General features: G+C 45.1%; 1 protein-coding gene across 1 annotated transcript in view; it reads right to left on the reverse strand.

Moving 5' to 3' along the window:
• Positions 1-13,921: 13,921 nt before the first annotated feature.
• The window catches only part of SEMA5B (semaphorin 5B), a 197,772-nt gene continuing 187,173 nt past the window's right edge, over positions 13,922-24,520 (reverse strand). The window contains exons 24-25 of the mRNA XM_058027940.1: positions 14,495-14,564; positions 13,922-13,997 (exon numbers count right to left, since the gene is read on the reverse strand). Coding sequence (XP_057883923.1) covers positions 13,990-13,997; positions 14,495-14,564 — 78 coding nt within the window. The 3' untranslated portion in view covers positions 13,922-13,989. The remainder of the gene's footprint in view (positions 13,998-14,494; positions 14,565-24,520) is intronic.

The following is a 24,520-nucleotide window of genomic DNA, read 5'->3' on the forward strand; positions in this document are numbered from 1 at the left end:
AAATTTTGTGTGTCAGGGATGTTAATGCTGGGTTTGTTCTACAGTAAGCTGAGCAAGTGACTGCATGGCCTTGCACTGCAGCATAAACAAGCAGCCCTGATTGATGTGCATGTATTGGCTCTTACAAGAAAGGGAAATGTGATTTAATTGTCAGGAGTGACTGAAATATGAAAGGGAATTACACAGTTTGCACAGTGGATATTACTGCTCTGTAATGGTGTGACAGCAGGGCTCTAATTGTTCCTTTCTTTTGTTGGGTCACTTGCGAATTAAGTAAGTATCTCTGACAAAGGCATTTTTATGTTTCGTTAGTTTTGAGGAGGTTCCTTTTATACTAAGTGCAGACCATTGTAATAACTTGGCAAGACAAGTGCTACACTGTGGAAACTACACCAGTTCTGGGTATTGATTTGGTGTTTGATGTTGGGGCTGCCATTCTCTGGGTTGTTCAAGCACCACATGGGAAGAGCAGGGATGTGGGGTATGCAAGGAGCTCTGTGTGTGGATACACAGCTGTGAAGGGCAGAGCCAACCCTGCCAAAACACACAAGGACTTTGTCACCAAGTGTGGGTCCCAGCATTCCAGCTGTGGGGGGAGAAGGGGGAAATGCTGCCTTGTGGCTGCTGCTGCTTTCCATCAGAGACAGCCAGGCAGCTCCAGGCTCCCTGCTTCACCTGAGGGGATCATCCCCTCCACACAGACTCCATCCCACGTCCCTGCTGCCAGGTGGGTTGTGGATGGCACAGGAAATCTGCCTTGCTTCCTCCAGGAGTGTCACTGCAGCTGGCACAGAGCTGCCCCAGAGCAGGCACAGCCACAGTGCAGTCAGAAGAAGATGTCAATCTGCTCACAATTTTTGCAGTTTGTGTTTCAAGACAGATGAAACTAATAAATAAAGGAAGAAATGTAACTCTGTCCAAAGTTTTGACAAGCAAAAGCAAATATTTGCACAGATGTGCTGGCTGCTGCCAGTTGCTTGGGATTGCAATGTTTTTGGATCAATTCATGCCCCCCACAGCCCCAGCACTGTTTCTTCACTGCTCAGGCCCAGCAGCACCGTGGGAAGCTCCAGGCCCTGGTGGAGGCAGGGGCTGCAGCACAGAGGGAAGGGAAGGGCTGAGCCAGGATGCCCAGGACAGGGCATGTTGGGCACCTGGGCTGTTTGCACAGGAGGGGTGGCTCCTTCAGCCCACTTGTTCCAGACTCTCATTTTTTCCTTCCTCAAGGATGAGTTTTTGACCTTCATTTTCTGTTTGTGATGGGATTTGTGCCACAAGGACAGCTGTGGAGGTGGCACACGTGTGGAGGTGCTGCTTCTCCAAGGTGCAGCAGGGAAGGCAGGTGGGACTTGCTCTCTGCACTAACAGCTTTTCTCTGCAAGGTCTCTCTGCCCAGTGGCTTCCTCCATGGGATTTATCCTCTTGTTGCATCTGGACAGACTCACTGCACTCACTCTGCATTGCTACATGAAGACAATACCAGCAGCAAAACCTTTTTTCTTTACGGGAAGATTTTCCCTTCAGGCTGAGGCCACTTCTCCAGCCTTGGTCCACGTGTTTGTCAAAGCCACCACAAGCCCAAGGTCACGTTTTTCTTCTCAGAGGGGATGTGCAGGTTTGTGTGGGGCAAGCCGGGGGGCCTGGGGAAGGGCTGCCAGGGTTGGGGTGCCCACCCATGCCAGGGGAGGGGATGCTCCGTGTCCCTCCCCAGCAGGGACTCCCTGAACGTGCACTATAAACTGGAGCTGTGTTCCCTGCCCACAGCTCCTCTTTCTGCTCTGAGCCAGCCCAGCAGAGCTGCAGGTGTCCCCACGGGCAGGCTGCCATCAGCTCCTGTCCTGTGGGACAATGAGGCATTTTCCAAACATATCTCTTTTCTCTGCCTGTGATATTTGCTAGATTAACATCTCTTTTCCCCCTACCATGTTTAATGTCTTCCACTGTGCATTTTAGAAATAAGTACTTGGTAAGGTCACAAAAACAGCTTTTAATTATGGGACACACCTAACAGCTGGGGTTTTTTGAAGTGCATGAACATATGGAGAAGGAAGAGGGTTTTACATGTTGGAGACCATCTTTGTAAACTATCCTCGACTTGTAAGACTGTTCAGTTTTACTAGAATTTGTATGCATTTTACTTTTGTAATTTTTAAAGTTATTTGATAGAATTTTATTTTAGGGCAAATACTACATTTTGTATGAGATATTCCAATGTGATGTATTTTTATTTATGAGAAAATAATGTTGAAACCACTATATACTTGTCAATGTAACATACCCACTCTGTAATTTCTATTTAAAACCGGACTCTGACCATGAAGAGTGTGTTATTTTACGTACTGGCTGTTGCACATTAAATAGGTTACTCAGTTTGCTGCCATCACTGTTCATCACTTCCAAGAAAGCACAAGGGAATAGTTTATTTCTACCATAATGCTGCCAAAACCCACTGCAGATACTGCCATGAAATGGGGGTTGTTTAGTCTAAATCAATGCAGCCTCATCCAATGTCCCAGCCCAGCCAATGAAAGATTTCCATGGCTTTTCCTGAGGTTTTGGAGGGGTGGTCTGGCACTGTGGGTGCACCCCTTGGTACCCTCCAGCAGGGAGGGGACGGGAAGGGCTGGCAGGGGTGGCAGCCTCTGCAGCCCCACACATCATCACCACTCTGGTTTCACACCGATTCCTCAGGGCTCAGGATGCTGCAGGCCAGTTGATTTTGCTGGCTCCCACCATCACTGTCTCTGTGGGGCTTTTGGAAAGGAGACCCTTCCTAAGAGCCTTCCTTGTGTTTATCCTGTGTTTAATTGAAGCAGACCCAGCCCAGCATCTCTTGATCTGTGTTTATTTTCTAGGACCAACTCTTCAAGAATGGCCTGACTACTTATCAGGGCAAATTTAAAATAGCCTCACATCCTATTAGTGCTGGGAAGAAATCTGTCAACTCTCATGTTGTGGAATATCTGGGCCCCACTATTCTTAGCAACAGTCTCTTTCCAGGCTATATATGGGAGCTTAAAGTGCCTCTAATGACACAGTTCCCAGTTGTATTTATCTTTGCAGTGTTACAGAAATCTCCATCCTTAGGGGGATGAGAACTGAGGATCTGTCTCAGAGCCCTGATGTAGTTCTGTGTGTTGGTGAAGTCCCTGTGCTCGTTCTTTCTCAGGTTTTTTTCCTATTTTCTGTTTTATCTTTGCTGTTGTTGAAGCCTGCTCTTTCCCTGGCACATGAATGACATTTATTCTGTCTTTCCTGAGAGAGTTCTGGGTGCTGGCAGCTCCCTCTGTGACTGTGCTGCTGTTGCACAGGGGGAGCAGCTGGGCTGGGGCCAGCTGGTTGAAAGCTCTTGGTGCTGTGCCCAGATGTGCCCAGATGTGGGTGGGCTCTCAGATACCTCATCTCTAATGGTTGTGGGACCAGCAGAGGCTGTGGAAAAGGTTGGGGGCCCTTGTAAATGCTGGGTCTGTGTGTTTTGGCATCTTTGGGCTGCAGCCAAACACCCAGGATGCTGATGCTGGGAAACATGAGCAGCAGCAGCCCCCAGGCAGGGGTTTCTGCCTTCACCCTCCATCCATGGGTCATGAGCAGCTGCAGGGCTCTGCCTGCTCCAGGAGCATGATTTGGGTTGCATCAGGGACTTGGGACCCAAGGCATTCACCTTTACATATTTGGAGAAGTTTTCAGCATAGGCCTGAGCCTATGGCAAGCACTGCAGCTTGTCCCCCCTTGCACACTCAGTGTGTCAGGGATGGTTTTATCCTGGCTGGGGCTCTGGGGCTCAGGGCTGGTGTGCAGCAGGGATGCTCAGAGTTTGTACCTGCTCACTCCAGACCCTCCTTGGCTCCAGCAGCTCCTGGCACGGTGGGGCCTGCCAGGGACTGAGCTGCTCCCCAGGACAGGCAGCTCTGCCAGGCAGGAGGTTCATCTCCTGCAGTGCCAAAGGAGTGATGGATCAGCAGAAGACAGCAGTAATTGCCAGGAGGCTTTCAGGCAGAAAGCAAGGCTCTCGCTCGAGGACAGGCTGATGTAAGTCAGCATGTAAATTGGGGACAACATAAAAATAATTCCAGCCAAGCTCCTAGGAAGAAACCTATGAACAAAAAAATGTTGTTGCTAAGAAATGTGAAAACAGAAAACAATAATGTGGCTCCTGGCAGGGTAATAAAAGTGTATCAGCGTTGTGCCTGCTCTCCCGTACAGATCGCTTGCTCGTGACAGTAAATTAAGTACTGCCAAAATGGGAAGGGTTTTCTCTGTGGCCATTGATGCTTCACATCATGGAAATATCAAATGTTTCTGATGGCTGTTCATTACCCTGTGCTTGAGAGGGGAGCAATCCTTTGCTGGCTCCGTTATTTCCATGACAGCAAGGAAATGACTACGGGGGGTTTAAAAACAGAGGAAAGCAGCAGGGTTGGATGGATGGAGCCTCCACAGCCTGTTGCTGTTCACTGTGCTCCATGCTAACCTTGGCTCTGGGACACACCTCACTGTCCCCAGAGTGATGGAAAGCCCGGACTACTTTTTGCTTTTTTCACAAATTGTGAAGTTTGACCTTGAAAATCTTCAGAGATGTTATTTTGAAGGGTGACAAGGCTGCAGCACAGCTGCTCAGCCAGAAGACACTGCCCACAGCTCCCCCACAGCCAGGAGGAGCTTTGAGTGGTTGCTGGGCTCCACATCTGCCTCAGCTGCCACGAGGACCCAAAGAGTTGCACCTTCCATACTCTGTAGAGATCCACACCATGGAGCTGACAGATGGATGTGGCTGGTGTGCAGCACAACAACATTTCCTTGTCATCTTAGTAGGTTTAAAAGGAAAACCAGCTGACCTTACACATGTTTGAGTTGCTGTTCCAACTGGAACAAAAAAAGGGTGATAGAACTGCTGGGTCACAAAATAAACCTGGCCTGTGCTCACACTGGGGCAGCAGGAAAAGGTGCAGCCTGCCCAGCTGCCAAGAGCCAGATTTGCATTTCTGTCACACCAGAATCACCTTCACCCCGTTCGGTCCTTACCCCAGAGGAGAATGGTTTGGTTTGGAGATATTGTCAGCGGCTTGAAGGGCTGAAATCTCTCCAAAGACAGGGAAGTGTGCATGTGGTTGGGTTTTTCCTTTGGGAACAGCTGAACTCTGTCACCTTCTTGATTAATTTGAACCTCAGTTTTTTTAAACAGAAAGTGCAATGACAACTCTGTCAGTGTTTTCTTTATGAAGGGACAAAACAAACCATGTCAGAATGCATTTCAGCTGTTAGCAAAACAGTTTGTAATGAGTCTCCAAAGCTTTTGGTAACTGAGTGTGTGGTCCCTCGAGGGGGAAGCACACACAGGGTACCATGGGGAGCAGAGCTTTTGCACTTGAGGGTTGCCTCTCACACACTGAGGTGCTCATCTCTTCAGGATGGCTGCACTCGGCTGATTTAGGCCAACACAGGGAATGTTGCTGAGCTTGGGGACTGTCCCCCTGCCCGGTCACAGCAGCACAACCACGTGGGCTTTCATAGAGGAGTGAAATGGTTGTGTGGGCAAAGGGAAATTCAGCAGTCAGAGCCAGGCCATGTGATCCCATTGTGGTGGGGGACTGGGGGTGCTGGGCACCAGCAGCAGCGCTGGGTGTGGAGTAGGGGATTCACTTGAGACCTTTTTCACTGCTGCAGCCTGCCTGCTTTCACAGAAGTGTGTCTGCACAATGCTCTGCCTGGCCACTGCTCCTGGCAGCAAATGAGGCTCAGGAATGAGAGAGTCAGCAGCCTTGCTAAAATCAGGCTGCAGGATATTTCTTATTTCCATGCTATCTGCACGATGTGGTGCCTGTTCAGAGGAGGAAATTAACTTGCTCTGGATAATGCCTGGGTGCCCAAACACCTCTGCTCAGCTGCTCTGTGGTGGTTACAGCTCGTTCATCCCAGTCTCTGCTCCAGCGTTGTCACGAGCACCGGGGTCACCTGGACTGGGCTGCAGTTCCTGCCCCTCTCACCCCCACAGCACCGAGTGCTGGCAGTGCCCTTGCCCAGGCAACTGCCCCAGCAGCCATGGATATTTCCATCCCTTATCAGAGAAGAAAACACCAACAAATGGGCTTCATATGGAGGGACAGGGCTGGGACAGGTTTGTCACTGCAGCACCTGGCCCAGCCTGTCCCCAAAGCTGCTCTGTCAGGGAGCTGGGAGGAAACAGTGAGACCAGACTCGAGTCATGAGGAAATTTCTGCTTTTTCCTTTTCCTGCATTTTTAATACCAAACTTCTGAGCACTACCAAAGGCAGGTTGGAGGGGTCTGTGGGGCTGCAGCTGTTGCTGGGCCCCCCAAGCAGCCCCACAGCCTGGCCTGGGTCCCTGCTTTGCCTGTGCTGCTGGGGGTGCTCCCACACCTCATGGAAAACCCACAAGATAATGAAACTTTCTGTTTTTCACACAATTAAGAATTAAAGAGAGAAAAGGGTACAGTTGGGATGAACAGTGAAGGTGAGAGAACAAAATTTACTGACGCTACAAGTGAAGCTGTTATGTTAATGAGTCAAATTAGCAACTAGAAAAAAAATGTGGTGGTAGACAGATTTAAGGGAAATTGGAAATTGGTTCCAACGTAATACTTTGCTCTAATTGTATGCAGAGGTGTCTTGATGCAAAACAAAACTGTTCAAAAATGACCTCCCTGTGTTATCGTGCAAACTAACTGAGAAAAAAAATCCATCTTATTCACAGCAAGTTTGTTTTTACTGTTCTTGTGCCTCTCAATTACTTTTTAATGGTCTGCATTGAAAAGAAATTCCTGTATGCACACTTGAGAATATGAAAACACCCAAATGATAGCTTATGATTTAGTAGGATTAAAGTATTACGTATGCAGGTGTAGCACGTTTCAGGTTATTAGCAATCCAATCTATTTTTTATGACATTATGGTGTAATTTTCTCTATGGAACTTCAATATAAGTCTTAAGCTGTATCGGAACATAAACTAAAATGTTCCTGACTCTGTCACTTTTCATGGTCTTTACTTTGATTAATAAATGCAACAAGAGCTATAACGTTCTTCAACACGAGGCTACGATCATCCTTCAATCAAAATATGTCCCTCAGCTTTTCATAACTTTTTGCATCAATATGTAGGGCTTGAGCAGCAGCAGCAGCAGCAGCGACAGGATTTCATTGCAGCTGAGCACACACAGCTGAAAGGCTCTGCAGAGGATGAATGTATTTTGCTGGCTTGGCACAGAGAGCAGTTGTGCCCTTGGGGGCTCGGTGTCACCTGCAGAGAGCTGAGGAGCACAAGGGAGATGCTCACTGCAGATCTGGACAAGGATTTGGCACCCTGAATTTCATATTCAATCTCACCTCAGTGGGCACCTCACTCAGAAATACCTTCTTTGAAAGGCACATCCCATGTTTGGTTGGAGGTTGTGATGGGGGAAGGGAGCCTTACATCCAGTAACACAATTTGGTGTCCCCAGAGACTGCAACTCGTGACAAACACAATTGAGACCTGGGCCTCAGGATGTGGCCAAAGTGCAGACAGGGAGGAAGGATGGATGCTGCGATTCCCCATCCCCAGCTGAGTGGATGTTGCATGGCCACTGGCCACAAAGGTCAGGAGGAAGCTCCTCCTCATTCCTGCTGGCCGATCCTGCCGGAGCCGTCAGGAGCTCCAGATCCGCCACACGTTGGTCACGCAGGAGAAATAACTCACAGGGTTGTCAGGTTGGTCTGTTTTATTTCTGAATTATTCTTTACATTGTACAATATATAAAAATACAGAGTACCCAAAAAAAATTCACAGTGTCTAAAGGCAGTGATAATAGTCTAGGTCACCTTTATGCTAAAGTACCATCAAGTTCGATTGCATAGGAAAGGTGATGTGCCTTCACAACAGAGTCCAATAACACTCTTCAGGTTTTATTGTTTTGGGGCAAGCATTCTGTGTTCACATAATTGTTTCCCATGTATCCAAGATCCAATATTGCATCTGTCACTCTCCCACCTCAACCACAAACTAAATCCTATCATTTCCATCTCATATACCATGCATCCTCCCTAAAGCTTCCTCTGGGGGAATGCTCCTAATTAAGCACATGGCTTTTAGGTATGGGCAGGTCTGGATGCTGTCTAAGGAGGGGTGTGGAAAGAAAGCACACTGCTGTGCAGCTGGCTGGCTTTTACATTGTTTGACATTTTGGTACTAATAACATTTTTGCTCCAGTTATTAATGGCCCATCCACGCCGACCTCTGCTTGACTCCGTGGCCTGAGAATCAGCAGCGTCCTGCTGACAGAGGCATCAGCACCAGAGTGCAGTGTTAATACTTTCATGACCAGATTTGTTTAAAACCCAATCGTGGCAGGGGCCTGCAGAAAGCCAAATGCTACTCTTACAGCACTGAATCCTCTTGAATAGCAGGGGCGAGTCTGCAGCTGAGGCTGGAGGCAGAATGGAAACAGTAACAGGTTCAAGACCCAAATTTACACCAAATGCTACTGAGCACGAATGTTTGGAGCTGTGTAAATAGCGGGTAGCTCGTTTTGCTCCTCCAGCCAGCATTAATGCGTTAACACATTAATTTTGCCCAAAGGTTCTAAAGAAGGAATTTCCAGGCAGAAGAGCTGAGACTGGGTAAGTCCCACTGGGACCCAGCTCCAGAGGGGTTTCTGCCCAGTTTTGAAGGTTCTGGCAACCAGGAAAAACAAAGCTGGAAACAGAAAGCTCTCTCAGCTACCCCCAAACTGCTCTTGAAGCCACCTGAAGCTTCCTTCTAAAAAGCTTAAGGGAGAGATTCATCTGTTGGGAGTTCAGGCTTTGGTCATGAGGGCATTGAAGGGATTTGTTGGAGAGGAATGAATGCTCCAGAGCTGATTTACTGGGTATCTTTCTGCCATGCTCCGAGGGTGCTGTGCCCTGCCGTGTGTGAGGGCTGGCTCAGGGGGGACAGGTGAGGCAGAGCCTTGGCCACGGACACAGAAAGCTCCAGAGACACCCACGGCACCAGGGGCCTCCATGGCCTGGTGGCCTTTTTGGACCCTTCTGAAAAACAAAATATATGGGATCACAGGGCTTCTTTTCCTACACTTCAGATAAAACCTCCTGGTGTGACTGTAAGGCAAGGTTTGCAAAGCTGATCAATAACTCAGAAGGCAGTTACTGACTTCTTTAACATGGAAAATGACATTTTCCCCATTCTAACAGATGATGTCTTTTGCTCTAATGGCACAAGACTTGTTACTCCTACTTGCTATTTTAATTTTCTTTGCACAATTACTCCCTACTTATAATTACAAGAACAATAGAGTGATACACATGAGAAATTTAGGAGGCTTATTATGAAAATATAAACAGTATCAAGTATCTCTTTCTTAATAACTCTTAACCAGAATGATTTAGGGGAGAACCAGCATTTCTAACTAGAAAAATCAATTTATTTTTCAATAAAAAATTATATTTCATTTACCTCAAAAGTGTGTTTTTAAACCTAATGGAAAGGGTAGTAGATTTTTATAGGATTTTTTCTTCAGTTTGTCCCTGTGGAATCTGAATACCAGCACTGCCTTTCTTATTCTAAGTTTCCTCTGCAGGCATTTTGCTAAATATATATATTGCGTGTGTATATATTATAAATATATACCATATCTATCCACTGATAGATGTATACACTGTTACAAAAAGAAGAGTAAGTTGTTACAGAAACTTTACATTTACATTTTTATATATATATTTATAGATATTTATATATATATATATAAAACTCTCCCCCGCTACATTTGGTACAAAGAATAAATCAATCTCAATGGACAGCAGTTTTCTCTCCAGGTGGGCTGAACAGCAGATTATCACCGGAGGCATCAAATTGTCTGCATCAGACACGGGCTCCATTCCTGCTCTCTGCTGATCTCAAAGCAAACACTTCATTTTCTGAACATAAGGCAGTAGGAACAGTGGTGGTTAGACAATAAATGTTTTTCTCCTATGTATCTGTACGGGTCATACATTTGAGAGCAGCCCTGGCTCATAAGCTGAACATTCAAGTGCACCTTTAGAGCGACAGCACCTCTTGTGTGAGGGTGTGATCCTCAAGTGGTTTGTCTGTCAGTGAGCTGTGAGTTACTGGCAGCTGCTCAAGGAACACCCGACAGCAAGGGCACACCATGCCTGGATAACAGCAGCAGGCACAGCCCTCAGCTGGGAGAAAGGCAGCCATTTCCATGGAAAAACAGAGAATGGCCTAATTACAGATGTTTCCACTACATACTTGGCTGTAAGATTTCCATCATATTTCATGTCCTGTACACCTGAATCCTATCCAAAGGGTTTGCAGAGACACAGTGTCTCCAGACCTACAGAGGAACCACCCAGGGTTCCTTTTCTCTGCCTTAGAAGTAAAGGAAAAAATATATATAGCATAATGAACTTTCTGGAAAGCAATGGAAATGCTCCCAAAGGAAATGCATTTCCACTCCAGTTTAAGATGGCATTAGGAATAGGAAATTTTAGCATGTTTAACATCCAGCTGCAGGAGCAACTCAAACTTCTACGGATATTACAGACCTGATGCTCAAGGTACCAAATTACCTGGAGTGCAAGAACATCCCTGCACATCACGTCATTAACCTGCCACACATTGCAGAGCTCATAAAAAATGCAACTCTCACACTGCATTAACATCGTCCTTACAGAACTGCATTCCTCTGCAAACATTAATTGAGTAATACAGTGTTCTGATTTCTTTTTTTTACTCTCTCCTGGATTCTGCTTTCTGCTCGAATGGAGACTACAGCCCCTTGCTGTGATTGCCAATTATATGAAAAAGGACTGAATCCATTTGGATGGCTGATAAGAAAGAATGTCTTGATGAAACTATAACCACATGCACCACCCTCATAGCATCTGCCCTCCAATAGCCTACAAAATATCCACCTCCTGAGCACAATGGCAATAATCACCCATCTTGGTGACTTGAACATTTAAATAATTTCATATGGTACTCTGCAAAAAAGAAATCAGTTTACATCATGTTATTCTGTGAAGCCACAAATGGAAAAAAATTTAAAGGGGAGAGGGGAAAGGAGAAAGGAAAAATAGAAGAAGATTGAGATAATTTCAAGGTTTGACTTGCTTGCATTCCCTCAAACTCCAGCTGCAATCTTGCCACGTGCATGGTAATTGCAGAGTGTATTAATACAGGGAATATTCTGATGGGGAAGCTCAGAGATGGCTTTGATTTTACAATGGCTGAAATGATCTTGGGAGCCAGTGTTTTCTTCTGAATCACATAAATTAAAGCTGGGAAATCCCATCCTGATAGTCTAATGTAATAATTTCCAACCCTTGGGCTACATACTTGTTAGAACTACATTAAGTCAGAATTTTAAATATTGCTGAGGGGCATGTGGAAATTCAGTGAGACACAGTGAACTCCTTATGGCACGAGGCACGAAGTCATCACTCCTCAAATGGGATTTAGGGCCTGGGAAGGGCCTCCCTGAAGGCTGCCTGCCACCAGTGCTACCCTGCTTCCCTGGTGATCCTGCTCTGCTCCAGCTGCTCTTGCCTGGCTGTGCTGCTGAGGGTTCAGGGCTGCTGAACCACTGTGCCAACTTGGAGAGTTGCAGCAGGTGCTCCAGACATTCTGCTAGGTCTGCATCAGCTCCTGACTCCACTGCTTAAAATCTATTTAAGGGCATCTCTCTCTCTCCCTCTGCCCCATCTATTTCACCTGAGCAGAAACAAGGTGGGCTGCTAAATAAGAAAAGCAGCTGCTGAAAATGGTGGGCACTGCTGAGCCTAAGGTGTCCTTGTGGCAGTGCTAATAACCCCACTTTATTACAAATATCCCTACAGCTTTCAATCACTGCAAACTGAAGTCAAACAAAGTAATTTAAAAATGGGAGGCTATTGTATACTTGCCCTCCGGTCAAACCACCATAACACACAGGCTTGCAGAGTCACACTGGCTCTCCCTCGCAGGAAAAGCAATATACTTGTCACAAGTAGCACGGGCTTTCTTCATTTCCTACCAGCTGCCTACGTGAAAGAGCTGAGTACACGGCCCAAGCTGGGCTCCCAAACAAGCAACTGCAAAGGAACAGCACCGAGAAACAACCGATGTGGGCTCACAGCGAGATCCGGAACCAAGCGGGGACAGACAGGAGTGCAGGGACAGACCGAGCCGGGCCGGGCACTGCTCGGGGAAGGTGCGGACAACAAAGCCAAGCTCAGGACCACGTGGAGCTCATGCGTATTTCAGGGTGTACGTTTATCTCATGCTCAGTATTGCGACATTCTAAAATACTTAGCATCAGGAGTTCATCATAAATATTTAGAAACACTGAATGGTAACAGCGGTGAACTTGTTCACGTTGCTAACACACTGGATGTAGTTGTACATTAAGCACCAGCAATAAGTTTCCTTTTTGCCAAACAATTATGTCAGACAAACATCTGGTTGTAGACAACATGGCTTCTGCATCAGACTAATACAGTTCTTATAGACACAGTCACACACATACACAAAATTACATTTCAAGGCTGGATATACTGTTTAATAATGCCACCGCTCCAATTTACTTCAATAGCTGCAGCAGCATTTGTTTGTTGGATTGTTTTTTCTCAGAAAAATTAAAGAAATATTGGCAAACAACGCACTTTACTCAGTTGTGTTACTATTTCATAGAGTACTGAGTAGAAGACGCTGTAAGAATGTGCAGCAGACTTTCTGGGTCATGTCAGACTATGGAAACATTCCTTAAAAAAATACCTTCCCCCTGCAAAGTCAGAATCACTCATTTTTTGAAAGTATATGAACTAAAACCCAATAATAAAACAAGAGAAAATATTAGCCCAAAGCAAGGTGATTTCCCACAAGAAGAGCACGGCCTCTAAAGTTGCCTCTCCTGGCAGACACAATCAGGATCAAAGCTAGAACAAAAAGAGTTAATACTGTCTCAGAAAAAAAGAAAAAGGAAGAAAGAAAAAAAGCTCTTGTGCGGCAATCATCACATCTCTTTTTCCAGTGATATAAACATCTTTGTTTGTTAGGCACTCCAAGTTCATGTCTCCAATGTTATTCCAACATTTACTTTTCTCAGTGTCTCACTGCCTGTATAATTTTCTTTTAATTAAGACTGGAAACATTCTGGAAAGCTTCTTTGGATAATGCACTTTCTTTGTGTGTTGTTTCTCATCAGCTGAACTGCATATTACCAAAGAAGGCTGCAGAGAGTATTTCCTGTAATATGAAAAGATTCTCTTGAAGATATAGGGAACACTGCCCTAGAAAGTTACTACTTTTTTTTTTTCCTCAGAAACATAAAAAATCAAAAATAAAAATTAAAAAAAAAAGGAAAAAGAAAATGTTCATCAAGTTGTTGGTGTGATGGAGTTCTGTTTGGCCCGTCCCATGAGCTGTGTGTCATCTGGCACACCATTGTTGTCCTGGCTCAGGAATGATGCATCCAGCCCTGCTCCAGGAGGCCACCTCTTGCCTTCTTGGAGTGCTCCTGTGTGTTTTGTGCGGCTGCTCAATGGTCACCAAGCCCAGCACACAGCCCCTTCCTCGACAACCTCAGCCTTGGACAGCATGCTGACCTTCCAGCCATAAACAGTTGCAGTAGAAGAGCCATCTCCAGACAAATATCCACAAAAGCTCTGCAAATGGTCCATTTGAATTCTTGTCCTTGTAAGGAGATGTGCTGTTTACAAGAAACACAATTAACCAAAGGAAAAAAAAAAAAAAAGACCCTACTGTACAATATTTACATCTAGAAGCTGGGCCGGTATTTGGTCCATAAAATCAATTTTAAAAAAAATCATATAGGAAGTAATCCAGTCCCATAGGATCTGTCCATCATCAGCTGTTGGTAAAGGTCCTTCCAGGGGAGGCCTCGGGCCTGTAATCATATTTATTCAGTGTACTGGGGTAATAGGTTGTCGTGTACACATTGGTTTGCTGCAGTGGATAGAAGTTGGTTCTGTCATCCGGTATCAAGTTGTTCTTGTTAAGTGTCTGTAAAAGAGAAGAGGAGATGACAGGTATGGCCACAGTGCCACACAATTACTCTTTTCTACCTGCAGGCACCTCCCTCTCACCTGCCTGCTCCAGACAGACTCTGCTGCAGCCACCACCACCTTCCCTCCGGCTGGGAGAGCAAGCTGGCGCCTCGCGCTCGCTACGGGCTGGGCTTGGGGACCAGAGCTCCTGCCGGGTGTCCCTCAGCTGCCCTGTGCTCAGCTACTGCTGGGGATGGAGCCAGAGCCCTCTCCAGGGACACGGAGTCTCCTGGTGGATGGCGTGTCTGAACACCACTGTCACACAAAGCCATGCTGGGCCTACACGAAGGCTGGCGATTAACGGCAGCGCTCAGCTCTAACCTCGTCAAAAATGCTCATGGCTCAGCTCTAACCTCATCCAAAATGCTCATGGCTCAGCTTGTGGCTCCCTCTCAAACCAGGTGCCATACGGTGCCAACCTTTTCCTCTTTGGAAGAGCAGGTGTGCATTTACCTGATCTCCATCTCCATTGGTAGATATCCAGGTTTGGACCCCCCGATATTAAGTGTGTCACTTCTGTAAGCTACAGTATAAGTAACAAATCATGGTCACTTTTGGAAAATCTAAAATTACTTTAAAAAATTTAACAACCACGTAACAATTGTCGGAAACAATAACATAAAAAATTAGAATGACAAATGCCCGTTTTACCAGAAAAATTTAGAAATGATTTTTTCTCCCTCCCCTCTTCCCACCAACAAGCAGATGTCCCCCTCTCCCCAGATTAAAGACCATTGCTATGCCAGCTGTTACCTATGTGCAAGGATAAAATCACACTTTGTGTGTATGTGTTCAATAATTCTATGAAACTTTCTCCATCCTCACAGTCATCTGATTTCTATGAATTTTTCTAAATTACTTTTATCACAATTTTTTCACCTAACCCCTGGCTTAAATTTCTTATGCCTATCTCTGGTCTATGTCACTCCAAAGTGCACCTTTAATGGCTGTTGTGCAGGGAACTCAGTCCTTTGATCTGGGAGTCAACATCAGGCGTGCTGCTACAGCATCCTTATCTTCAGGGAACATTTAATTAACAGCACATTTAAGGGAGTATGAGCATCTCTCCCGTCAGGAGCAGAGATGGAGAGGTCTAATGAGCCAGCTAGTCCTGGGCCCTAATGGCTGTTCTGGCACGATCTGATGCTGCTTTAGTGAGGAGCCACTTCACCTCGGTTCCCCCTTGAGACAAACCCCTCCTGCCTGACCCAGCTCAGGGCAAGGTGAGAACTAATTAACTAATGCTTGAATCCATGAACTACCCAGCTCCTTCAGCTTTACTCAACCCACTGAACTTCAGGCAAAGTGGCTCCCTCAGCAAGGTGAGAAATCTCTGCTCTGCCTGAGGGCAGGTGGAAGTTTGTGGGGAAGGCTCTGTCCCCCCAGCCCCAGCAGGGTGACCTGACAGCAGTGGGCTCCCTACTGCACAGTCAGGCTTCATCCACATCCCAGCTGTGACCACTGAAAGGATCAGCTACCCTGGGCTCAAAGACAAGACCACAGGCAGTACATTTATCTCCCTGTTTCTTTGTAATCAAATCATTTTACTGCATGGGGAGGGGGAGAGGAGGAGGAAGAAAAGAAAATGTTTTCTTCTAATCAGCAGACTGACAGCTACAGCTACCTTGGGAGCTTACAACTCCCAATTTCATACAAGATGTTAGAAAGAAAAGCTTTCCTGTGCCAAAGCTACCCTGGCAAAGAAATCTCCCAATTGCTGAACCACCAAATAAGTTTTTCAGAAATAAGCACTGCCTGAAACATCTCATATGAAAACCAGAGGAGACCCAGCCCCCTCCTGGTCTGACTGCAATCTCCCCCTGCCCGGACTCCCTAAATTGATCCCATAGCACAAGACTTGTAGGAACCAATGAGAGAATTTGTATAGGCATACTCTAAGTGACAAATACTTTCAAGAAATGAGAATTTGTGCCCTTCATTATGGAAGTAAAAAAGGAAATGTCATGCTTTGCTCACAGTCACCCAAAGAAATATTAAAGTAGTGTGGCCAACAGTCTGCAGCTTTGTGCTGGAGGCTGGGAAAGAAGGAAGCCAGCCTCAGTCCTCCAGTGCTTGCTATGCTTCCTTGGGAAATCCAATTAACTGCTCTGCGCCTCCGTGTCTTCTGACCCAGCTTGAGAAAAACAAAGTTTGAGACTCCCTGTAAAAAGGCACTTTTCTAAGTACTACCACCAAGTATTTGGGGGGGTTGCTCTCTGGTGAGCCCCACAGATGTTCACACTGGCTGTACACAATGGCTACTGTTTCCTACTGATGTTCCTAGTCTGGAATACCCACTGCTGGCACCATAACTCCATGGCCACAGCAGGAAGGAAGATGAAGAGGCTGAGTCCCACTGCCACAGTTTCTCTGGACTCTCTTGACTTTCCCTGCTGCAGCATCCAGGCCTTGTCTGGTTGGTTAAGATTCATGGCATGACAGGATTGCCACCTCTGAAACTTAGTGAGATGAAAACCCTGACCTGCAATAGCTCAGGACCATCTTGATATAAGGACAAAGACCTCAGGACTCAACTTCTTTGGCTTTGGGATGGAAAATCTCTATGAGTTTTAACATGTTCCACAATATTTAAAACTAGCCCATTACAAGAGATTTAGCAATTAATTAACATGATTTGCATTTTTCCTTCTCTCTCTTCTTATGTTCATGTAGTACTTACTTAAGAAAAACACCTCAACCGGTCATTTGCTCTTTTTGGTTTTATTTTGGATGGAGGGTTTATATCTTAAGTAAATACCGCATAAAATGGCTTAGTGGAATTTATAATACAATTAGCCACAAATAATTTGTCTCTGGAAATGCTGCAGTGGCAGTACTGTCCTAAATCAGCATGATCAATGTGCACTGCTTTAACATTTCCCCCCACAAACTTATTGTCTGTCTCATTTTAATAAACAGATGATTAGGTTCCTTGGCACTAGAAATTGGTTGATATTTTGTAGAAGGGAAATTAGGCAGCAGTGAAATTTAGAGATGTACACAGACACACTCATGCATTCCCTGCAGGAGAAGAGGCTGCAGTTAAATCTCGCTGGGTCGACTCCTGTGCTGCTTTACTCAGAGTTTTAACCCCTGCTCTCATCCCACAGCTCTTCACAGTGACACTACAGAGATGGCAAACAACTTTCCCTTTGGAAGGCATTTCCTTATTGCTGTGTGGGTTATGCCATTGAGAACAGAGCCTCCTGACAGCCTGAACTCACTGCAGTTCCTGTGGGATGGGATCGTCCTGCTGCACCCATGGATGCCCCCAGCAATACTGATCAGTCCCAACAGGAAAGGCAAGAGTTGTCACCAAAGTTGTCACCAGCTCATCACAAAACCCAACACAGACCAGACCCTGGCTCCCAGCCCAACTCCTGCCAGTGTCTCATCCCCTCAGCCCCCCTGAGCCAGGTCCTCAGTATGACCAGGGCCAAGAAGTGCTTCCTGAAGACAATGCCCAGCATGTCCTCCTGGAAAGGACAGTCCTTTGGTGCTTTTGCAGGGACTTGGCAGTGGCTGCAGCAGCAAAGCTGACTGAAGCAGCCCAGCCAGCACTAGAGCTCAGCAGAGGTTTCAGGGAAGGAAAAGAGAGAGACTTGCCTTTGCAACCTGAGCCCTCCTGCACCCTCCAGGGCAATAGACCTGTCAGTCATCTCAGCACCTCCAGACCCTTCCAATGACATTTTTCCTGACACTCAACCTGTATCTTCCTCTTATTGTCTGCTTCCTCCCATATCAAACACTACTGACTGCCCTTGCCAGCAACTACAAGCTTTTACAACTGTCTGCTCAGTAAGCAGAAAGAACCAAAAGCCTGATCAATGCTTACTGCTGCAAATTAGTTTTGACAAAATCTCCGTGCCATACACTTGATGTATTCCAAACACCAAGGAAAATGCATTTCAGGCCCTCATTTTGGTCCTATCCTGCCTTGAGAAGAAAGAAGCTTCTGGTATTTGTGCAAGCATAATATTCCATGTAAAAAGTGAGGCCAGACTGAGCTAATATGAAAACCTGTGGATGCACTTAGGAAAAGTACTCCATTTCACTAACAATTATTTCTTTTACCTGCTTCCTCCCTCACAGTATGAGCCATGACATCCTGGCATAGCTGATACAATTTGTTTCTTTTGGTCTGTTCACCACTAACCTCAGTTCAAGGGCCTGTTAGCAGAAGGAAAGCGCCCAGCACGCTCTAACAAGCCAAGTGGATCACTCAAAAGCAAGCCCAACTTAACTGCTTTCTTTAAATGACACCTTACACAGCCTTTAGGCTGCATTGGCATATGACTGATATAATTTGAAAAAATATTTGACCCAGGAACTCTGCTTTGTCAAGCAGGAATGTTTTCATATGGACTACAATGGTTATGGCTTTAACAGACTGTAAAAGAGCAGCAGCTTGCTCCCTTATAGGTGAATGTCAACTAACCAAGAGATCCAGTCTTGTTGTTGGTGAATCGCATGTCCGTGCCAAGCACAGCAGAATCCTGAGTAATTCCATATTTATGGAATTATATGAACAATCTGATCACTCATGCAAGTGTGCAGTTAGCAGTGGAGGAGTCTGAGGGGAAGGGTCGCACCATAGGCAGAGCATTCACAGGCTGCTTCTCCCAGTTCCTGCCCAGTGCTGGGTGTGTTAAACATGACTCTGTTGTACCACATGCATACATTTAACTTTGTTCAGCTTTCTCCATTGATATTTTTAGCCTAGGTCATCATTCAGATTTTCCATTTGTTCATTTTCCTCCAGCAAGACCTTGCCACTAGTTCCCCAAATTCTACCTCTGCTCCAAATCATTAAGTCATTATCCACTGACCTACTTGCTTACATTCTCCCAGATGTATCAAAACATCTTTACACATAACAGTATGGGACTTCCAGTACTACTCAACTCCCATCCCACAGCTGCAAGTATAAGCTGTGTAAACATTTCTTGCACACATAAACAGATCAAATGTTTCAATTTCCAATATGAAGTCATGAAAATTTCAAAACTTGATTTAAAAAGTAGATGGGCATCTCCGCACTCACAATTAAAAGGAAGCCCATATATTTTTGAAAAGTTAAGTGAAAATGATACTTCTAAAAGCTTCTGATACTCGTACAACTAATACTAAAATTAGGGCCATAATGTAGTTCCCACAGGGTAACATATGATGGCAAGATTTCCTTAATCTGCTCATGTAGAAAGCACTCAGCTTTTCAGAGCTCAGCATTCTCTCTGAGCTCCAGATCTTTCTATTTTGGGAGTTGTGGAGGAAGAGTCAGCAAGTTTCCCAGGAGTTTTGTAGGTTAATCTTCACCAGCTATGCAGCACCAGAATCCCAGTGAAGTCAGTAAGCAAGGACAATATCCCCCAGCCTCACAGCTCCTCCACTATTTCTCTGTAAACAGGTATAATTTCACTTCTTCTACCTCCCACCCATGACATTTTCCTCTTTAGAAAGGTAAAAAAGAAAAAAAGTGTGAGAACTTCCCTGGGCAGCTTCAAACATTTTTTTTTCAGTTTTTATGGTTACCACCACTTTAGCCTTTGGAGAGGCTGAACAATGCAGTGCACACCTTTCCATGGCTCATCAGGAGACACGCTGCCTGTGCCATGGCTGTACAGCTTTAGGTTTCCACCTTGGAATTTTGTTTGCAATGTTGAACGTCCCAGCGCACTACAGAGAAATCCTCCCCTTTCCTTCACCCCAGGATGAGTGCAGGCATGAAGGAACCAGGGGCAAGAACTTCAATCACTGCTAACCCTGACCATCCACTGTGAACACAGCAGAAGGTCTAAAATCAGGGTCCAGGGAGCAGACAGCAACTTTGTAGCCAACCCATTCCTCTTAGTAAATCCAAATGAAGCCCTTGTGCATCCCTCGTCCTTCCGCTGCAGAAATGAAGGAAAACACTCCTGCTGAACTCAGCCACACAATTATCCCTAAAAGAATTGAGGCAGCCTTTCCAACTTTCCTAACAGCATCCAACAGACCTCCTGTAGCAACAGTGGGATGGCCATTACGCCCCCTCATTCCCCAGGAAAACGGAGGGATAAGGGAATTGTGCAATGATGTAATGAAACCAAGATCCAACATTTAGGTTCTTTTGTGCTCCTTTTAAGCCATTTGCTTCTTGCAGTGAAATCAGATTGAGCAAAATGCCTTTTTGATGCAGATCAGCTGTTCCATGGAGCTAGACATGCCTCCTTGTTAAAGGATGTTACTTTTTGCTTTGTTGGAACACTAGCCAAATGACTCAGGGCTGTGGAAATATATTAATATTATGAAACATTTACCAAAGCTTGTACATCTCTGGAAGTACCAGGGCAGAGATCTTGGAATTATAATTAATCAGTAAATTTGGGAATAATTAGCATAATAATTACATTTCAACAAAATAAACCACGCAACTAAAATAACCTCTTTTGGCAATAACTGAGAAAATACATGACGTCTGGCCCACCCACATGCTCCCTTTCTTCTGATCAACTGGATGCCACAACACTGCTGTGCCTCTTGAGCTAAGAATTACAAATAACCCTGGAAAGATGGAAAGTTGCCAGGAAGACCTTATGAGACCCATGTATTTTCTCCAAGCTAGGAGTGATTTTTAGGACTTGAATGACTCCTCTTTCTGATATTTCTTTAAAATTTGCTTAGTGTCTTATGCCAAGAAAACTATCTCACCTGATGCTTTTATAAAATCTCTTAAGCTCTGCCTACATGGAGTCAAAGGAAGCAGTGGCCAGGGTTTATGTATTGAGTTTTTTCCTGGTGAATTCAATAAGGCTGTTTGCAGGATTTACAGTGAAGTGTAGATGTACAGATGAGGAACCTATTTTCTATATAAGAAGGTTATTCATCTCAAAAAGAGATACAAAAAAATCCCACTGGGACACTAAACTTATGATTGCATTTTCTTTTTGGATGGAAACTTACCATATTTTTAGACTGGAGATTCTTTGTTCACTGTTATTGGTAAATAAATTAAACAACCCCCAAATGACAGCAGCATCTGTAGATGTGCTCAGGTTGACAATAGAACTAACATCCAATTATCAGAAAATGAATAGCTAAAGTTATTTATAGCTGTTTGAAAATAGCTATTTTATCCTTGCACTTAGGAGGGAGTGAAGTTATATTACTGCCATTGTAAACTTATAAAACCCTTTAGAGCTGGCAGCATAAAGGACCATTGTCAGAAGGATGCTTTGGCACATCTCTGACTTCAAGCACATGAGTAAGATGGCAAAACAAACTGCATGTAATAGTAAGGCAAACTGAAGTATTTTTCTGAACTGGAAACTGAAGTCTGAGGAGGTCATGGAAATCTTCCCACTGGCAAGTGCAGGTGTCTAGCCTAAAGCTTGCAATTTAGCCCCAGCTTGCCTATGATTTGGGGGTGGCAACACCCATTACGTGGTGTCCAGACACAAAAGAGGAATTCAAGGCTGCCCCAACTGCTTCCCAATATAGCTGATGCACAGGATATAGCAGACATGATCTCAGCTGTGTGGGAAGGTGCAAACTGTCTCCTCATTGCACTCCTTGCCTTGGTGAATGCCCTTCCTGGGTGCCCCACGCACACAGAGTGTTACTAGAGAGGCTCAGCATCCTCCAGTACTCAGACAAATTCACCAGAGGCATAATCACGGCCCTTTAAAACTGACATTAATCACTAGGTGCAGGTTTGGAGCACTGGGCTGTACTGGGCTCCAGCTGATGGCAACTACTCTGGGGCTGTCTGGGGGCACAGCTCCCACTGCCCTGCTGCTCTCATACTGAAGCAAGCAGCTTTGAGGCCTCAGAGCTGCTTATTCACCAGCACAAGTAATGCAGCCTCGTGCCAGCCCACAGTGCTGCATTTAGACTGAGAATTGCAAAGGTGTAACTGCAGTGGTGAAAAAAGAAGTAATAAAAATAAAAGTAAAAACTGGGCCCAATTTGCCATCTGCTAACTCCATTCAGTCTCTTATAGTCTTACTGCTTTCCAAATTCTCCCACCCTCTAAATAGCTGCTTCTTGATTATTTTCCTCAGGATTGCTTTATTTTCTCCCCATGTTGCCTCTCACCTTGTTATTTCCTCTGTAACCTCCTCAGGTCATTTTCCATTAGTCCTCTACCAGTGGCTGTTTTTTTGACACACCTCCCAGTTTAATATCTACTGCTCATTTAATTAACACACCGACTGCACTCTCTCCAAGGTCGTTAATGAAGATATTAAATAAAGCCAAACCTTGCATTACTGCTTGCAGCGTCCCAAACAACTCCTCCCCATAGCCCTGTTTGTTCCCATCAACAATTGCCCAATGTTCACAGTCCATTAGCCAGGTTTCAATCTCTACAGCAGCCTTCCTGTCCAAGCCAATTTCTATTTACACATCACAAGATTATTTAAGACACCAATACCACCCTCTTTGCTTTAGATGTATGGACGAGTGAAGCTACATTTTTAACCAGCTGAGAATCTGCAGCTCTAACTCTGTGCAAAAAGTGATTATGTTTGATTTCTCCCTGCTCAGCATTAGGTCTTGGCTCAGCTGTCAGCTCAGCTGAACCACCTTTCATTTCATCAGGGTATGTGATATGTTGCCTCTCAAATATTAATTCAGGTCTTCCTACATATTAATACTGACACAGATTTGTTTCAATGAGTTTCCACTGCTGTAAGTGAAAGCACTGTTGAGTCAATCCCATTTGTTTCTCCTAGTTTCACTCTCTAGTATAGCCCTGGCTGCCAAATTTTACAGACAGAGCAGGATTTAACACCCCATTGATGTGCTTGGTTGAATGGGGAAGGCCTGGGCTTTTTCTAGCGATTGTGGGCCCGTATGCTCACAGATGCTCTGTCTGATCCCCAAATCCAACTGACATTTCCCACACAGACTTACTCATGCTACTTGTGGGACTTCAGTGCATTGCACTTCTGTAGCTTAACAGTGACTCAATTAGCAGGGCAGAAATGAGCCTGCTTTCTCACTAACACTTTTGTATTACCTTTGCAATTCATGGCACTGGGGGTTTGCCTAAGGTCCCTGATATTTATAAAGGTAATTGGAGTTGTTCATTAGCTGGTTCTCAGAGACTCTGGGATAGAGTCCATCTAGATTCATTCACCCACAGATTTTCAGTTCTTTCCTGTATTCACATGCTTTGTGCCAAATCTCAGGCAATATTAGAGCTGACTCAACGAGGATTCCCCCAGCTCTATGGGAGTGCAGGCAGAATTACTCCTGCTTCCCCTAGGCCAAACCTCTCGTGTATATATAAATGATGCACCAGGGAAAGTGGCTGTGCCTGTAGTGTTTCCCCAGGCCGTGCAGCTCATGCTGTGGCAGCAGCCAGTGAATCCTGAGCAGCCCTGAGCTCTCAATGATTCTTCAGGACTGTGCGGTCATGGTCAAGAAAAAAAAAAGCTCAAGTATTCCATCAGTCCTCACTCAAGAGCTGCCAAACACTGGAAACTGAGCTCTAGTCCTGAATACTGACACAGCTATCTTTATTTTGTATGCATGTAGCTTAATTTCTTTATAACTCTACTTAAGAATCCATTAATTGCAAGTGGAACTGTTTAAGAAGAATAGCAAGGCAGCTCATCTCCAAGTGTAGCACAGAGGTTATATGTTTTCTGATATTTATTGTTTGTCTAATATTTTCTTCTCCCTTTACTCTAGCTCCCTGCCTCTTTCATGGCTCCCTTTAAAGTCTTCGGCAAACACATAATTAATTCCTCCTGCACATCTTGGTGGCACTGAGGATTTCCTGGTTCAGCTAATACACATAACACTTCTAGCCAGAGCTTTGATAAAGAGGAGAGAATCACCCCAAGCACTTGGACCAAGGGAGAACCATTAACTTGTAGCAAATGAGGAAAGGGTATATTTGAAATATTCCGCTGCTGACCAGTAGAGGGAACTCATGTAAGTAAGCAGCAGCAAGTCCAGTGCAATTTTGTTATGCCCATTCCTGTAGTTCTTCAATTAATTATTCTTCCAGCACAGCTGGGTGGGTGCAGGCTTGTGCATGTCAACCTCAGAGAAATTAGGAAAGGGGAAAATTGCAAGAAAAAGGTAATATCAGTCATTAGATCAATTAGTGTAGCCGGAAAAATCAGATAAGCTTTAGAACACATCTGTCTGTCTTCAGTTCTGAAACAGCAGCTTACATGTTCAAAATCCTGCCAGATTTTCCAGCTACACTCATTGATCTAATTAAAAACAAACCAAAACTTGTCTGCCTACAAACAGATTATCACAGCTGCAGTAATACTTCTCCAAAGAAAGGCTCATGTGAGCATCCCTGATGATCTAGTTTGTGAGAAGGCAGAGCATGGACCATATCCCTAACCTGGCTGTAGAGGAGATGTGCCTGGTTGTAAAGGGGGAGCAGAGAAGGCTGAGTTAACAAACAGAAAAACGTGACAGGATACTGTGAAGCATCTACCCACAGTGTCAAAACTTCTTAACATGGCTTAAAAA

The sequence above is a fragment of the Melospiza georgiana genome, chromosome 7 (assembly GCF_028018845.1).
Source record: "Melospiza georgiana isolate bMelGeo1 chromosome 7, bMelGeo1.pri, whole genome shotgun sequence".
NCBI classification, from domain to species: Eukaryota; Metazoa; Chordata; class Aves; order Passeriformes; family Passerellidae; genus Melospiza; species Melospiza georgiana.